This window comes from Orycteropus afer, unplaced genomic scaffold (assembly GCF_000298275.1).
Source record: "Orycteropus afer afer isolate SDZICR_OR568_19922 unplaced genomic scaffold, OryAfe1.0 scaffold00014, whole genome shotgun sequence".
NCBI classification, from domain to species: domain Eukaryota; kingdom Metazoa; phylum Chordata; class Mammalia; order Tubulidentata; family Orycteropodidae; genus Orycteropus; species Orycteropus afer.
The window spans coordinates 3,714,315-3,733,029 of NW_006921601.1; the positions used below are offsets into that span (position 1 = coordinate 3,714,315).

At 40.6% G+C, this 18,715-nt stretch overlaps 1 protein-coding gene across 1 annotated transcript in view; it reads left to right on the forward strand.

Moving 5' to 3' along the window:
• The window catches only part of PPFIBP2 (PPFIA binding protein 2), a 138,757-nt gene that overhangs the window by 17,393 nt on the left and 102,649 nt on the right, over positions 1–18,715 (forward strand). Inside the window, 1 exon segment of the mRNA XM_007954702.2 lies at positions 15,532–15,746. Coding sequence (XP_007952893.2) covers positions 15,532–15,746 — 215 coding nt within the window.

Below are 18,715 nucleotides of genomic sequence, written 5' to 3' on the forward strand. Positions count from 1 at the left end.
AAATGGTACAACCACTGTGGAAAGCAGTATGGCAATTCCTTAAAAAGTTGCAATTAGAAATACCATTTGACCTAGCTGTTCCATTACTAGGTATATATCCTAAAGAAGTGAGAGCCATGACAAGAACAGATAATATGCACACCCATGTTCATCACAGCACTATTTACAATAGCCAAAAGACGGAAACAACCTAGGTGTCCATCAACTGAGGAATGGATAGCCAAACTATGGTACATACACACTATGGAATACTATGCAACCCTAAAGAATAATGTGGAATTTGCAGAACACTGCGTAATGTGGATGAACTTGGAGAACATTATGCTGAGTGGAATAAGTCAATCACAGACAAATATTGTGTCAGCGTGTTGTTGTAAAAGTCAAGGAAAGGTTTATCTATGGAAAGAAATTTTCTTTGTTGGTTACCAGAGGTGGGAGGGGAGAGTAGGGAACAATTAGATAGGTAGAGACAAGTATCGATTTGGGTGAAGAGAAGGACAGTGTACCAAATGTGAGTGATCAACATGTTGGCATTGAGGAAGAGGAAGACAGAGAGAGGTACATGGAGGTGCAGACAATGAAGATGAACCATTTTGTACATACAGTACTGTGTTATCAGTGAAGGCAAACATGGGTATATGGGTGGATAGATGGGTGGACAGGCTGAACTGTTAGGTATGTCTATGAAGTGGGGAGCATACCCAAGACCATGTGTCGGGTTGGCAGACAATGGTGCTATAAGTGTTTTTGTATGATCTATAAGAATTTCCAGATGCATAGTAGAGCTGACAAGGGACAAGATTGTAGTTACTTCTTGGTCATAGCCAGCTACCCAGAGGGATTGAGTAGTTGAACTGGTAGGCTCAGGACCATAGTTGCAGGGGGCATCAAGCTCAATTGGCATAACGTATTACACAATATATTGTTCCAGCTCCTACTTTGGCGAGTAGTGATTGGGATCTTAAAAGCTTTCGAGCAGCCATCTAGATGCAAAGATGGGTCTCTTCTTGTCTAGAGCAAAGAAGAATGAAAGAAGAAAACCAAAGATGCATGGAAACAATTAGTCCTAGCAACTGGTACACCATACAATCTGCTCTATACAACTATGAGACCAGAACTAGATGGTGCCTGGCTACCACTGTCAACTACTTGAAGGGGGATCTATGTAGGAGATCCTGGATAGAGAGGGAGAACAATGTGGAACAAAACTCAAAATCATTTGCGGCGGGGGGAAGGGGAGACCAGGTTTGCTGGTCTGATAGAGCCTAGTGGAACCACTGAGACTATGGCCCCTAGCTGCCCTTCAGGTCTGGAATTGAACACACAACTGTTGCTTCCAGCCAAACAACAGACAGGCATATGAGTTGAACATTTACCTGAGGTAGATACACTCCTTGGAGAGAACAATCATGGGAGAAAGAAGGGCTGTTTATTCACAGGGAGACAGCTTGGGGGCAGGAGTACATGGAGGGATGGACTCAGGGTGGAGGTAACTATCAGGAGGAAGTGGGAGAGAAGCTGTTGCATGGTGGTAAATTGTAGTCAATGCCATGAGTCAACATGTGTGTGAACTGCTGTATGGAAAGTGAATTTGCTCTGTATATTTTCACCCAAATCTCAATAGAAAAATAAAATTAAAATAAAACACAATTAGCATTTATTTAATTGGAAGACATTTGTATAGGCTTCCTCAATTCCCCAGATAACAACCATTTATGTAAAAAACAACAGATTCTCATGAACATGGACAATATTACTTCAGTAATTATTAATAATTATAACTCTACACAACTAGATATTTTTACCTTTGTCAATTACTAAAATTAAGTTCTTTTAAAGAACAATAATGGTCCAGTGGTAGAATTCTCACCATCTATGCAGGAGGCACTCTGGTGGCATGGTGCCTAAGGCATTTGACTGCTAACCAGAAGGCTGGCAGTGCAAACCCACCAGCCACTCCTCGGAAGGAAGATTAGGCAGTCTACTTTTTGTAGTCATACCACCTCAGAAACCCAAGGAGAGGTTGCTATGAATTGGGTCTGATTCCATGGCAGTGAGTTTGGTTTGGTTTTTGGTATGCAGGAGACCTGGGTTATTCTGCTCAATACCTCTCAAGGGCAGCCACCACTTGCCTGTCAGTAGAGCCTTGTGTGTTACTATGATGCTGAGCAGGTTTCAGTGGAACTTACAGACTAGGAAGAAAGATAACCTCTCTACTTCTGACAAATCAGCTATTGAAAACCCTAGGGAGCACTGTTCTAGCCTCACACACACAGGTTGCCATGAGTCAGAGTCAACTTGATGGCAACTGGATTGGCTGCTGCTGCTTTTTTTTTTTTTTTTTTTCCACTGTTAGATGTTCTATATTGAGTACTTATAGCACGCGATCTTAATTCAAAAGTGTGCTCTTCTCTCCCCAAAATACTGGTAAAGAAAAGAACCAATCGAAACAAAGCAAAAGATGCAAGACACCACCACTTCTGTAAACAAACAGATCTGGAGTACTCTTAGAAGAAAATCTAATGCAATACGTGTCAAACACAACGCTCTAGAACCACAGCGTGGTGACATTCAGCTCAAGGCCGTCGGTGAATTGGGAGGCATGTGAAATAGAGGTTGGATCTTGTAAATGCAAAATGAAATGTAAGCAGAAATAAGAGTATTAAACCCCTTGTAACGTTGAATTCTTGAAATCTTTAATAGGTATAATATCAGGTTTGACTATACTTGATGGGAACCCCCCAGAATTTTATACTAGAAAATGGGGAAGATATGACTATTCCCTATAAGACTCCCAGACCCCAAGTCAACAATGATTTGTTTCTAACACAAAAGAACATTTTTTATGGCTTCCAGTAGGATGTTAACTTTTGATCTGGTCTTCTCCTGATTAGTCCCTGTGATTCTGCCCACAAATAACAACATAATTGAATTACAATGATGACAATTCCAATTCAACTGTATATTGCTTAATTACATCCCTCTGGATGACTTGAGCAACTGCCACAAAGGCATAGGGCTTAATTAATTAATGCATAGGGCTTAATTTGTGGAATAACAGGTTCAGTGACTGCTTAAGGTCACTTCTAGAGTAGTGCCAGTGAGCCATGTGGTCAGGACACAGAGGACCACTTATTCCTCTTTGCTGAGGGAGGAGGTTAGTCATACAGTTATCTATCAACTGTACCCACTAATGAGGAACAGTTAAAAGGATTCTGTTTCATGACAGTTTGAAAACAAAAAAAACTTACTCAGGGCCTTTCTGCCAACTCTGATTAGTGTCTGTGCTTGTAATAAAGAATGCTCAGAGGAAAAGTTCTCATCAACACTGAGATTATTCACATTGGCCATGGATATTTAAGGCTGGCGATGAGTCCATGTTCTGAACAGTCCTTAATTGGCCTTGTCCACTTTCTCTTTGAGGTTGGTCAGCATAGTGTAGTGATCAGTAATAAGAGTGTTATGTGCAGTTGAGTCAATTCCAACTCATAGTGACACTATAGGACAGAGTAAAACTGTGCCATAGGTTATAACAGCCCCATAGGCTGTAATCTTTATGGAAGGAGCCCTTGTGGTACAATGGTTAAGCGCTCAGCTGCTAACCAAAAGGTCAGTGGTTTGAACCCACCAGCTACTCCACTGGAGAAAGATGTGACCATCTGCTTCCATAAAGATTGCAACCTTGGAAACTAGAGGCAGTTCTGCTCTGTCCTGTAGGGTCACTATGAGTTGGACTCATTCAATTGCAACGGGTTTTTAGTAATCTTTGCAGAAGCAGATCACCAGGTCTTTTCTCCTGCAGAACTGCTGGGTGGGTTCAACCACTGACCTTTTGGTTAGCAGCCAAGCACTTAACCATTGAGTTAACAGGGCTCCTTAGTGACAGAGTAGTGGGACCTACTACCACCACCACCCACCCAGCACTGTCAAGTCGGATTCGACTAATAGCAAACCCTCCTTGGGTTTTGAGTCAGTATCACTAAGAAGTAGATCACCCAACCTTCCTTCTGAGGAGTGGTTGATGGGCTTGAATCACCAGCCTTCTGGTTAGTGGTCAAATGCCTTAGGCACTACGCCATCAGTTAAGAAAACCGTGGTAATACTTTGTTCAGAAAAGCGTCAAAAACGAAGGTTTGGGGATCTCTAGAGGAGCTGCGCTCTGGTAGCATAGTGCCTAAGGCACTTGACTGTTACCCAGAAGGCTGGTGGTTCAAACCCACCAGCCACTCCTCAGAAGGAAAGTTGGGCAATCTACTTCCGTAGTGATAGTGGCTCGGAAACCCAAGGAGGGGTCGCTATGAGTCACGTCTGACTCCACAGCATATAACAACATAACAACAACAGAGGAGCTGAGATATGAAAGAATGCTCACTGTGACAACCACTGTTCAACACCTACTATTTAACTTTTTCTTTCTTGCTGGCAGAGCCCATCTCTCATGCCTTTGTGGGAGTGAGTGTAGTCTCATTTTCTGTTCTCTGGAAGAGTTTGGGTAAGATTGGAATTATTATTTGTTTCTTAAATACTTGCTTCAGTAATAGGATATCACCTGCAAAACCGTGTGGACCTGTTTTCTTTTTTTAATTGTTATAAGCAGATTTTAATTTATTCTTGATTGAGTTTTGGCAAGTTATATCTTTCTAGATACTGGTCAATTGTACTGAGGTTTTCAATTTTATTAGCATAAAGTTGGCCATCATAAAAGATTTGCTACACTTGTAGTTGTCTTTTTATTCCAAATATTGTTAATTTATGCCTTCTCTCTGTTGTTCGATCAATCTTGACAGAGATTATCTTTTTTTAAAATTACTTTAAAATAATTGACTTTTGGGACTGGAGTCTAATAGTCTCCATTGTATGTGTCCATTGCATGTGTATTTATGTCTGTATATTATTACATAATGTTGTGGTTGTTGTTATGTGCCGTCGAGTTGAACCCAACTCATAGCTTATCCCTCCTTGGGTTTCCGAGGCAGTGTCACTATGGAAGTAGATTGCCTAACCTTCCTTCCGAGGAGTGGTTGGTGGGTTTGAACCACCAGCCTTCTGGTTAGCAGTCAAGTGCCTTAGGCACTACACTGCCAGAGCTCCTATTATTACATAATATTGTTATACAAGTTTCCATTGAGTCAACTGCAACTCATGGTGACTTCCTGTGTGCCAGAGTAGAATTGTGGTCCACAGGGTTTTCAATGGCTGATTTTTCAGAAGGAGATGACCAGGCCTTTTTTCTGAGCCACCTTTGAGTGGGCTGGAACCACCAACCTTTTGGTTGGCAGTGAGTATGTTAACCAGGAACTCCTTATATATATATATATATATATATATATATATATATATATATATAACAACAACAACATATACATATTATATATCTATAGTTAATTTACATATATGATTTCCTTGATATCTGTCCTTTATCATTTTCTTTCCTACTTTCTCTGATGTATCTGTTTCAAAATCCAAATAAAAAACTCCAGATAAAATACATTTTAAATCAGCTTCTAATTTAATTGTGTTGGTGTTAAAGTGGTCTCTATGATTCTGATTCATTGCAGTTTATTGATACTTGCTTTATGGTTTAGATTAGAACAGTGTCAGTTTTCACTAATGTTCCATCTGAACGAAAACAAAAAAATAAAATAACTCACTGCTGTTGAGTCGATTCCGACTCATTAGTGACCCCTCCTTGGGTTTCTGAGGGGGTGTCTCCACGGAAGTACGTTGCCCAATCTTCCTTCCAAGGAGTCATTGATGGGTTTGAACTGCCAGCCTTTTGGTTGGTGGTCAAATGCCTTAGGCACTAGGCCACCAGAGCTCAGTGTGCTTGAAAGGGTTGTGAATTTTTCCAATTGTTAGGTGCAATGTCTTATATTTGTCTATAATATCCAAATTGCTAATTGACTTGTTTAAATCTTCTCAGTCCTTATGGATTTTTATTTTTATTTGCTTGTTTGCTTGATCTTATTAGTTTCAGGGAAATACATATTAGAATTATTCTACTAAATGGTGTTTCTTCTCCTTATAATTCCGGATATTTTTCCTTATATATTTACATATTTTGGAGCTGTATTTTTTATTTCATAAATGCAAGTTTAGAATTCTGTCTTCCTGGTAGATGGAAGTGTATATATGTCCCTAATTTCTGTTAGACACATACATGTGTGCACAAACACACACACATATGTCAGTTAGAGATTCAAGTCCATCCAGGGGCACCTCAGAATACAGGCCTGGTGATCTACTTCTCAGAAATCACCATTAAGAACTCTGTGGAGAATTGGCAAAAGTTGTGTGATAGATATATTTAATCAAACCAAAAACCAAACTCAATGCCATCAAGTTGGTTCCCACTCATAGCAACCCCCATTGGGTTTCTGAAGTGGTACATCTTTATGGAAGTAGATTGCCCCATCTTCCTTCCATGGAGTGGCTGGTAGGTTTGAACCACCAACCCTCTGGTTAGCAGTCAAATGCCTTAGGCCCTATGTCACGACAGTGACTCCCCCCTAAAAAAATTGGCTGCTGAGGCTGCGTATGTACACACCTCATGGGATTTGGTTCATTTGTTTAGAGGCTTAGAGTCATGGTTTCATGGTACATCCCAGTTATTTGGCCTAATAACATGTTTAGTGCTTCTGTTTTACCTCCTAGTTTGTTGTGTAGTTTCCTAGTTTGTTGTGTGGCGTCTTAAAGTCTTGCAGGTGGCCATCCGAGGCACAACAATTGGTCTGTATTTACCTAGAACAACAGAGGAAGAAAGGAGAGTCAGGAATAGGAGGAAGATATGGAATATGTGGCTATTGCCACCATGAACAGGTGCCTTCTTTGCCGTGAGACCAGAAGAACTGGATAGTGTCCAGCTGCCATTACTTAACATTTCCATCAAAGATTCCATAGAAGAGTCCTGATCAAAAGGGGGGAAATACAGAACAGAATTTCAAATTCTTATGGACTCTAGACTTTATGGAACCATGGAGGAGGCATGAATCCCTGAAACTATTGTCCTGAGATAATCTTGAAACCTTAAACAAAAAATATCGCCTGAAGTCTTCTTAAAATCAGACAATAGCTTAACTACTAAAAAGGTCTGCCTTGAGCAGTGTGCTCTTTTAAGAACTATCTGTATGGCATCAAATTGATAACAGCAGCTTGAACGATTAGATAGGAAGCTTAGGGGGCAATGAGTTTATGTTAATGAGGGAGGAACAACTCAGAAAAAAGAGGGTGAGATAGTTTGTACAACTCAAAGAATGTAATCCATGTCACTAAATTGTACATGTAGAAAATGTTGAATTGGTATATGTTTTGCTGTGTTTATTGTCAATAATATAAATAAAATTTAAAGAAAAAAACTAATAAAGGAAAAAATTAAAGACTTAGCAAGGATCAAAACAAACACCCTGTGGAATACAATTCTGCTCTTATACACCTGGGTCACCATGAGTCATAGTCAACTTGATGGCAACTGTAAAAAATTATATTCTCTGAATGAACCATAAATTATTTAAGCATTCACCTAATAAGCTTTCTTTTTTTCTTTTTGAAGTTGTCAAAGATTTCATTTTCCTTGAATGCCTGTGGAAGCAGCAGTTAAGAAATCAAATGACATACTGCAATGGGAAAATATGCTGCAAAGGATCTTTTTTTTTTTTTTTTAAATTTTTATTGTGATTTAGATGAAAATTTCCAGAGCAAATTCATTTTCCATACAGCATTGATACACATTTTGTCTCATTTACTACAATATCCCACAGTGCAACAGCTCTCTTCCCACTTCCTCTCCATAGTTACTGCTTCCCTGTGTCCTTCTTTCTATGCACTCCTGCCCCCTGAGTGGTCTCCTTGTGCATACACTGGCCTTTTGTTCTCCAATGATTGATCTCTCCAACGAGCGTATCTACCTAATGTAAATGTTCAGCTCATATGCCTGTCTTATGTTTGGTTGGAAGCCACAGGAGTGGGTTCAATTCCAGACCTAAGGGCAGCTAGGGGCCATTGTCTCAGTAGTTTCACCAGGCTCTTAGACCAGCAAACCTAGTCCTTTTTTTTTTTTTTAAAAAAAAAAAAAAAGATTTTGAGTTTCTTCCACATTGTTCTCCCACTCTGTCCAGGATCTCCTACACAGATCCCCTAATAAGCAATTTTTTTCCCCTTAATTTTTCACAATTGAGACACTATTGAGATCATTCTTAATAGGAATCTTTGACCATGTACCTGATTATATTTCATTAAGATAGATTTCTGGAATTGGAATTTCTAGGCCAAAAGGCATGAATATTTTTACTGTATCTTGCTAAATTGTTTTTCAGAAAGGTTGAGAGAACCTTTTCTGTCCATTAATAATGTATAATGATATCCTTCTCATTGCACACTTGCCAACATTAAATATTACTGTATTTTCAACTTCAAAATGGTGGTTAATATGCACAGCCATGTTCATTGCAGCATTATTCATAATAACAGAGAGATGGAAATAACCTAAGTGACCATCAGTATGAATGGATAAACAAAATGTGTGCATACATGCAATGAAATACTATGAAAGGATAAAAAATAACAATGAGTCCATGAAACATGATGTGGAGTGAAATAAGTCAATCACATAAGGGCAAACCTTGTACAGAATCACTTTTATAAAAAGTCAAGAATAGATTTACGCACAGAAGGCACCATTCTTTGATGGTTACCAGGAAAGGAAGAATCACTTACTAGATGATTTAAAAAAAAAAAAAACAACTCACTGCCATTGAGTCAGATCTGACTCATAGTGACCCCTCCTTGGGTTTCCCAGGTGGTTTCTCTACAGAAGTAAATTGCCCAGTCTTCCTTCCGAGGAGTGGCTGGTGAGTTTGAACCACCTGCCTTCTGGTTAGCAGTCAAATGCCTTAGGCACTTTGCCACCAGAGATCCTTACTAGATAATAGATGTGTTAATTCTGGTGAAGGGAAAGGGAATACATAATATGAGAGAAGTCAGCAAAATGTGACCTCGCAAAATGAAGATACTGAGAGGTACAGAAGAATAAAGGACAGCTACCATAGCTGCTGTAACATACATTTGCAACAACAATAATAACCAAAAATTTGTGAATGGCTATATAGATAGATGTATATGCTACATAGGTGTGGGAGGGTCTATGGGAATACTAGCACATTTATATATGTTGTTATTGTTAGATGTTGTCAAGTTGGCTCCAACTCATAGTGACCCTCTGTACAACAGAACGAAACACTGTCCTGTCCTGCACTAGCCTCACAATACTTGCTATACCTGAGCCGCTTGTTGCAGCCACTATGTCAATCCATCTTGTTGAGGGTCTTCCCCTTTTTTGCAGACCCTCCACTTTACCAAGCATGATCTCCTTCTCTAGGGAATGGTTCCTTCTGACAACATGACCAAAGTAGGTGAGACAAAGTCTGGCCATTCTCACTTATAAGGAGCATTTTGGATGCACTTCTTTCAGGACAGATTTGTTTGTGCATATATAGGTATCCAAAAAACCCAAACCCACTGTCATTGAGTTGATTCCAACTCATAGTGACCCCCATATATAGGTTGTATATCTTTACAGAGGTGGATTGCACATCTTCCTCCCATGGAGCAGCTAGTGGTTTTGAACTGCCAACCTTCTGGTGAGTAGCTCAATGCCTTACCAACTATGCCACCAGAGCTCCTTATATATAGGTATAATTGTGGGCATTTCTATATATACTTATTTATATGTACACTATATATATTCATAGGAGCTCTGGTAGCATAGTGCCTAAGGCACTTGACTGCTAACCAGAAGGCTGGCGGTTCAAACCCACCAGCTACTCCTCGGAAGGAAGGTTGGGCAATCCTACTTCCGTAGTGATCCTGCCTCGGCAACCCAAGGAGGGGTCGCTATGAGTCGGGGCCGACTCGACGGCAAACAACAACAACATATATATTCATATATTTAATAGAACATATGGGGATACAGTAAGGGAAAATTCTTAGACATATCTAAACACCTCATGGGACTGAATTAGTGGACTTGAAGGCTGAGGACCATAGTCTTGGGGGGCATCTCGGTCAATTGGCATAGCATAGTTCATAAAGATAGTGTTCTACATGCTAGTTTGGTGAGTAGTGTCTGGGATCTTAAAAGGTTGTGAGTCGCCATCTGAGATGGAACTATTGGTCTTTTCATGTCTGGAGCACAGGAGAGTGAAGGAAACCAAAGACTCAAGGAAACAATTCGTCCAAAAGACTAATGGCTCATGTTAACCACACCCTTCTCTATCCTAAGACCAGAAGAACTAGATGGTGCCCAGTTACCCATCCACCACTCTGATCAGGGACACAATAGAAGGTTGCAGATAGATTGGGAGAAAAATGTAAAACAAAACTCAAAATAATTTCAAGAAAAAAAAAAAAAAAGGTCAGACTTACTGGACTGATAGAGATTAGAGGTACTCCTAAGACACCCTTTTAACCTGGAACTGAAGCCACTTCCAGAGGTTACCTTTCAGCCAAGTAATAGTTTGGCTATGAAATAATAACACTCGTGAGGAATGTACTTCTTAGAACAATCAATTATATGAAGACCAAATGGGCAACATTTCCCTGAAAGCAAAGATGAGAAGGCAAGAAGGGGCAGGTGAACTGGAGGAATGGAAATGAGAAGAGTGCTGACATATTGCAGGGATAGCAAGCAATGTCATGGAACAATTTGTGTATAATTCTTGAATGGGAAACTAATTTGCTATGTAAGCTTTCACTTAAAACATCATGTTGTTGTTGTTATGTGTTGTGGTGGTTATGTGGTGTGTTAACTTGGCTGGGCCTGGTTAAGTGGCTGGGCAACTGGTGGTAGTTATTCCCCATGATGAGAATGGCAGTCAACTCCATGGTAGGATCTACCACAAGCAGCTGAGTAGCTGCCTTGGGATGTGGTCTGCTTCCTGATTTAAGGAGAAGCCTTGGGAATGGTCTCTAGCCTATGGCACACTTGGACCCTGCACGTAGCTGTGTCGTTGCTCAGCAGCCTACCATGTCTGCCGAACTTGGGACTTACAATGGACTTAAGTAATGGCCTGCCGTGTGTGTGGTTTGATAACATCGGGACTGTGCCTTTTTACTTGTCAAACTTGAGGCTTCTCAGCCTCAGCAGGCAGCAGCTGTCTGAGTGAAGAAACACCTCTAGCTCTAGTGGGCCAGAAGCCGGAGGCTGAGGTGGACCGCATGGTTGAGGGGCTTTCACCCAGCCCCTAGAGCCTGGCACTTTGAACTTGGACTTAAAGCCTCCAAATTGTAAGAATAAACTCCTGTTAAGGCCATCCCATTTGTGATATATTCTTGTCAGAGCGGCACTATTACAGTAACCAGAACATGTGCCATCGAGTCGGTCCGGACTCATAGCGACCCCTTTTTGGGTTTCCGAGGCCGTATCACTACGGAAGTAGATTGCTCAACCTTCGTTCCAAGGAGTGGCTGGTGGGCTTGAACCACCAGCCTTCTGGTTAGCAGTCAAGTGCCTTAGGCAAAAAACTTTTCGTAGATGAAAAGTAAATGTTATTATACATGTCCTATTTGCTAGTGAAAAACGATTTTTTCCCTATTTTTATTGTCTACTTGTATTTTTTTGTTTTTGGAAAAAACAAATTGAGTATGATGTAAAAAAAATTGAGTTTGATGTAAAATTGATTATAGAAGCTTTATTCTATGTGTAAGAAACAAATTGGAACTTTTTTTTATTGATAAGTAAGGTTCTTTTTATACTAAAGATATATTGATCATTTGTTATAATTGTCACAAGTAGGTTTTTTTCAGGCTATAATTTTTCTTTTAATTCTTATTGTGTTTTTGATGTTACAGAAGTTAATTTTATGTAGTCAGATTTATTGTTCTCTTTGCTTATGCCTTCATTGCTTTTCTACCTATAAAATTCTTCTCTAAGATAATTTTAATCTGTCTTCTCTGTTTTGTTATTATGGTTTCGTTTCTTTACATGTAATCCTTATCTGTCTAAATTTTATTTTTGAGTATGATGTAAAATAAAGACCTTATTTTTTTCCCCCTGTAAGAGTAATTTTAGCCATATATTCATAATATTGCATGGGTAAGTTCCTCTTGATTACACTTCTCAGAATGTTCTTAGTTGTTTGTATTGTTGTTGTTGTTGTTGTTATGTGCTGTCGAGTCGGCCCCGACTCATAGCGACCCCTCCTAGGGTTTCCGAGGCAGTATCACTACGGAAGTAGGATTGCCCAACCTTCCTTCCGAGGAGTGAGTTGTTTGTATAGCTATTGTATTATCTGTTGCTTTGTACAAAATTAACCCAAAACATGGCACCTTAAAAACAACAAACACATATTATGCCTCAGTTTTTGTGGGCCAGAAATTTAGGAGTGGTTTAGCTTGGTGGTTTTGGCTCAGAGTCTCTCATCAGATCCCAGTAAAGATGTCAACCAGGACCACAGTCATATGAAGGCTTGGCTGGGTCTGGGGAATCTACTTGCAGGATGGCTCACTTATATGGTTGCTAGCAGAAAGTATCAGTTCATTGCTTGCTATTGGCAGGTGGCCATAGTTCCTCACCACATGGACTTTTTCATAGGGTTGCTTGAGTGTCCTTACAACATGGCAGCTGACTTTCCCCCAGGGGCATGATCCAAGAGAAGGAGAACTAGGTGGAAGTCGTAATCTTTTATGATCTTGCCTTGGAAATGGCATTCCATCAGTTCTGCTGTATTATACTGGTCACATAGATTAACTTTGATATAATGTGGGAAGGAACTGCATAAAGGCATGAAGATCAAGAGACAGGAGTTATTGTGGAGGTGGGGGAAGGGGAGAAAGGGGCTCTTGGAGTCTGATTATCATATCTCCTAGGATAAGAAATTTAGGATCGTTCTGTCTCTCCTTGTGTTGATGCCTTTCTATTTGTTCAGTATCATTTATATCCCCAAACCAAGGTAGCATTTAGAAGTTTCTTCTTCCCTTAGTTTTTGTCCTGTGACCGTATCTGATTGTTAGATTTAAAGTCAAGTGGAGCTTATCATCTTGGGCTTTGCTATCACTGATGTTACAAGTAGATTTTGGACAAATTATCACTCCTATATTGTTACCTTTTCACATCCCTCATCTAGCATTTTTTTGGGCTATCAATTTTGATAAAGTAATAAATGTAAATTACGAAAGAAATATAGATTAAAGACATTTATGTTTACTTACACACATGAACAACAACTAGAAAAAGCCTGTTGCTGTCAATTCAGTTTCGACTCATGGCGACCACACATGTTACAGAGTAGAATTGCTCCATAGAGTTTTCTTGGTTGTATTCTTTACAGAAGTAGGTTTCTAGGCCTTTCTTCTGTGGTGGTGCTGCTGAGTGAGTTTGAGCTGCCAACCTTTAGGTTAGTAGATAAGCGCACACCATTTGCTCTACTTAGGGACTTGTACACACATATATCTATGCAAAAATATGCACAGGTACACATGCACTCGCATATGCATATACACACTTTGAGCAATAGGGAAGAATCCCAAAGCTTTAAGGCAGGGAGGATCCCAGAGAAGAGAAAAGACTTGTCCAGGGTCACACAGTGTTATAAAGGTTCATGAAAACCTTGGTGTTCACCTTCAACCTCCCCACCCCAAGCCTAACTCATCCTACATTTATAAAACAGCAGATGCAAAAGTGCATTAACGTGATGAAACTGGATGGATATGTGTTGACATTACAGTGTCTTCAGAATGGAGAGGGAGTACTCAGCAGTTGTTAGGAGGTGGGAGTCTCACTCTGCTTGTGCCTACTTTCCTCCCTGAAGTTTGGTTGTGGTGCTTCCCAGTTAACTCAAAATTGTATTTGTAGGAGCTAGAAATTCTGAGCACACATCCAAGTGAAGGTGATTGGGCAGTTTCCTAGGTCCCCAGGGCCACTTCTTTGCTTGTGGATTGTCATCTATGATTCCCTGTAGCATGTACTTTCGGAAAGCAAACCAGCAATCAACTAGTAATTGTTTCCTTCTGTGTGGATTTTTTTTATTCCAAGAGCCTGACTGCCATGGCAAGTAGGAAGTTGGCTCTTGGGCACATAAAGGGACCTGGAATGAGGCGTCAGGACTGCATTGTAACCATGATTGTGGTAACCCTACAGCCCTCATTTTCCAGCACAGTCCTGATTTCAAAATTTTCTCCTATTGGCTTTATAAACAATCCAAGTGCCCTAGAAATTCCACCATCTAAACTGTATTTTCTAAAGAGTTTCTTATTGCTTAAAGAAGTATAGAAATGCTTGTGAGACTATGTTGTCGCTGTTTTGTTTGAAAAATTTATCACTTATGCAAAAATTTTATTTATTTTATTTAATTTTTAAGTGATGGAGTTTAGAAAGACAAAAGTCCTGTCTGGGTCATATCACATTTGAAAGGGCTGACCTGATAGCCCAGGGCTGTGAGGAAACCCAAACACTTTTCCCCTTTAGTTATTTATCTAAGCACAAGTGCAGGCATTAAGTCAGTGTTGTGTTCAATTTCTGCTGGACACAGAGCATCATGCTAGGAACTGAGCTAAATATGACATGGACTTTGCTGTCCATGACCCCATAGCCCATAATGGGAAGATGAGATATGGATAAACAAAATAATTCATACAAGCTTAAGAATATAAATATGTCTAGCAATATAGAGATCTCCTAATTGGGAAAATTCAGAAACTATTCAACTCATTAAACTTCGTTAAAATGACTATTTTAATTGTTTACCATTTATGTCTGTGTAACCAACCAATATAATGGCTTAAAACTACTACCACCATTTAATTTGTTCATAATTTCATGATTTGAGCAGTGCTCAGCAGGATGGCTCATCCCTGATCTTTATGAGGCTGGGTGCTCAAGGACCCAAGATAGCTTCACTTAGATGTCTGTCACCACAGCTGGGATGGCTGGAATGATTAGATTAGGGCTGTCTCTGTAGTAGGGCAACTAGACTTCTTTACATAGTGATTTAGAGTGGGAAAGCAGAAGCTGTCAGACCTCTTAAGGCCTAGGCCCACTTCTGTTGTATTGTATTGATCAAAGCAAGTCATTGGCCAGCCCAGAGGAGTGGAAAATGCACATACCATGGAAAAAATGGAATGAATTGTTGGTGGCCATCTGTGCAACCTACTATATTCATGTTTAAAACAAACAACTTTGTTAATCTAATAGCAAAAGAATGGTAGCTCATCGCTTGAATTTGCATGCTTTTGATTATTTGTGAGTGCTAGTTTGTGTTTTCTCCAGTTGTCTAACTATGTAAACTTCCATATCCCTATGGACACAGTCATCCATCTCTGACATGTCTTTTCCTACCATGCCCAGTCCAAGGTTAGATAAAGATGAATTCTGTAGAATTTATATTGTGAGTGATTGTTTATGTTGAGGCGGATGTGGTCTTTCTAGGGTTCTTATCCCCTTTTCCTTCTCCTTTAACTACCTTGCTCTTTATCTTGCTCAGTTCCTTGCCCATGATGTCCACCCTTCTTACTAAGGTTCCCACCTCTCTCTCGTTCCAGGCACTAAAACAGGTGCAGATATTAGTGATGGTAGCTGTGAGCCTGAACTCACTTCCCCGGCCTCCTGCATGAACCCCTTCCCAGTGCTCCATCTCATCGAGGACTTGAGGCTGGCGCTGGAGATGCTGGAGCATCCTCAGGAGAGAACGGCCCTCCTGAGCCAGATTCCGGGCCCAACAGCTGCCTACATAAAGGAGTGGTTTGTGGAGAGCTTGGTGAGTAGCTTGCTTAAGGAATCCCTGGGGAAAATAAAGTGATGGTCTATGGCATTCCTCCACTGACTGGGGCTGCTCCTTCATCTGTGCACCTCCTGACCTGGCCTTTTCTTGCTTTCCACCCAGCTTCGTCCCCTGCTGGGTGGTCTTTCCCAGGAGTGTAGAGCCTAATCAAGAAATGTAAACTATACATTTCCCCTGCCTTTGTTCTACTTGCCTCTCTCCTGAGGCAAGGAAACCAGGGTCAGAGAAGAGCAAACATGGTGAGTTTTTTTCAGGGGTTACATATACTATGCACTGAGTTAATAATCTATGGCTGCTCTACTGTCAGCTAAATCCCTCTGTCCCATATTCATTACCACAAACTAGAGCCTGGTCACCTCATGCATTCCTTTAACTGCTGCTCCAACCCTTCAAGCTCTTTACCTTGCAACTACTTCCTGTCCCTCAAGTGAAATACAGATTTCCTAGCTTTCCTTCTCCTACTGTCTCTCACCCAAGCCCATGGGCCTGCTAGTCTTTAAGGGAAGTAGATGGGTTATCAAAACTGGAAATGTGGGATAAAGGACAAACAATTTCAGAAAGGTTCTCCTAGTAGTGATCTCCAGTCTACAAGGGAAGAAATAGAACCAGACCTGTCTTATCTAGAGTATGTAGGTAGAAAAACAAGTTCATGGACTTTATCAGTTAGGGTGATTTTGGATACAAGAAAATAAAAACTCCTGCCTTAAAGTATAAGGAAATGAATTATTTCATTTATCAGTTAGGTCAGAGGTAGGGCAGACCTTGGGCATGATAGATTTTAGTAGATAAGTAATGTTTAGTGAGATTATGAAAATCAAAGGTCTTTCCCACTTTTTTACTCTGCCATCTTCCCTGTTGATTTTGTTCTTAAGGTGGTAGGAAGATGGTTGTGGCAGTTCCAGGTTTCCTACCCAGGCTCAACAATTTGTAGAGATAGAAGAGAGAGTTTTTCTTGGTGTTTTCTTAGGAGACAGACAACTTTTCTCAGAATCCCCTCATTAGACTTCTTGTATTACATTGACCAGAATTGGACTACTACCCATTCTGCAGCTATACCTGGCAAAGGGGAATAGGATAATTTTTCAACCAATCAGGCCCTCCTCTGGAGCTGGGGAGAGATGGGTAGTGTTCAGAAGGAAAAGAGGAAGAATGAATGCTGGGTAAATAGCCCACAACATCTACTGTACATACAGTTCGCCAACTATCAAGACGAAGGGCCAGACATTGTGGAAAGCTTTCTAAGGTTAGTTGTCCTTTATCTCACCTATATTTTTTCTTTTATTGTGATTTGGGTAAAAATTTACAGAGCAACTTCACTTTCCATACAGCAGCTCACATATACTTTGTCTCATGACATTAACTACAATTTACCACAGTACAACATCTCCCCTCCCACTTCCTCCCAATAGTTACCTCTTCCCTGTGTCCATCTCTCAGTGTACTCCTGCCCCCTGAGTTGTCACCCTGTGCATAAACAGCCCATCTTTCTCCCATGATTGTTCTCTCCAAAGAGTGTATCTACCTAATGTAAATGTTCAACTCATATGCCTATCCTTTGTTTGGCTGGGAGCCCAGGTGTGAATTCAATTCCAGACCCAAAGGGCAGCTTGGGGCCATAGTCTCAGTGGTTCCACCAAGCTCTATCAGACTAACAAACTTGGTCCCCCCCTCCCTTTTTTTTCCCCCCCAAATGATTTTGAGTTTTGTTCCACATCGTTCTACCTCTCTCTCCAGGATCTCCTACATAGATCCTCCTCTGAGTGGTTGACAATGGTAGCTAGGCACTATCTAGTTCTGGTCTCATAGTCATATAGGCTGCAGATCGCGTGGTGTGCCAGTTGCCAGGACTAATTGTTTCCATGAATCTTTGGTTTTTTTCATTCTTCTTTGCTCTGGACGAAGAGAGACAAATCATTGCATCTAGATGACTGCTGGCAAGCTTTCAAGATCCCAGTCACTACTTACCAAATTAGGAGGTGGAACAATGTTTTGCATAGTATGTTATGCCAATTGAACTTGATGTCCCCTGCGATTATGGTCCCGAGGCCACCGAAGTGACTACTGGCTCCCTCTGGGTAACTGGCTGTGACCAAGAACTGACTAGAAACTTGTCCCTTGTCAGCTCTACTATACACCTGAGAATTCTTACTGATCATACAAATACACTTATAGGACCATGGTCTACCAACCCTATACATGGTCTTGGGTACACTCCCCTCTACATAGACATGCCTAATCCATCTATCCACCTGTATACCCATGTTTGCCTTCACTGACAATTCAGTACTGTATGTGCAAAAGGGTTCATCTTTGTTGTCTGAACCTCCCATGCACCTCTCTATGTCTTCCTCTTCCTCAATGCCACCATGTTGATCACTCACATTTGGCACGTTGCCCTTCTCTTCACCCAAACCAGTACTTATCTCTATCTATCTAACAGTGTTCCCTCCCTTCCCCTCCCACCCCTGGTAGCCAACAAAGAAAATTTCCTTTCATAGATAAACCTTTCCTTGACTTTTACAATAATGGACTAATACCATATTTGTCCTACTGTGATTGACTTATTTCACTCAGCATAATGGACTCCAAGTTCATCCACGTTATGCTGTGTTTTGCAGCTTTTATGTTATTATTTAGGGTTGCATAGTATTCCCTCATGTGTATGTACCATAGTTTGGTTATCCATTCCTCAGTTGATGGACATCAAGGTTGTTTCCATATTTTGGCTATTGTAAATAGTGCTGTAATGAACATTGGTGTGCATATGTCTGTTCTTGTCATGGCTCTCACTTCTTTAGGATATATACCTAGTAATGGAATGGCTGGGTCAAATGGTATTTCTAATTCCAACTTTGGAAGGAGTTGCCATATTGTTTTCCACAATAGTCGGACCATTTTACAGTCCCACCAGCAGTGTATGAGAGTCCCAATCTCTCCACATCCTC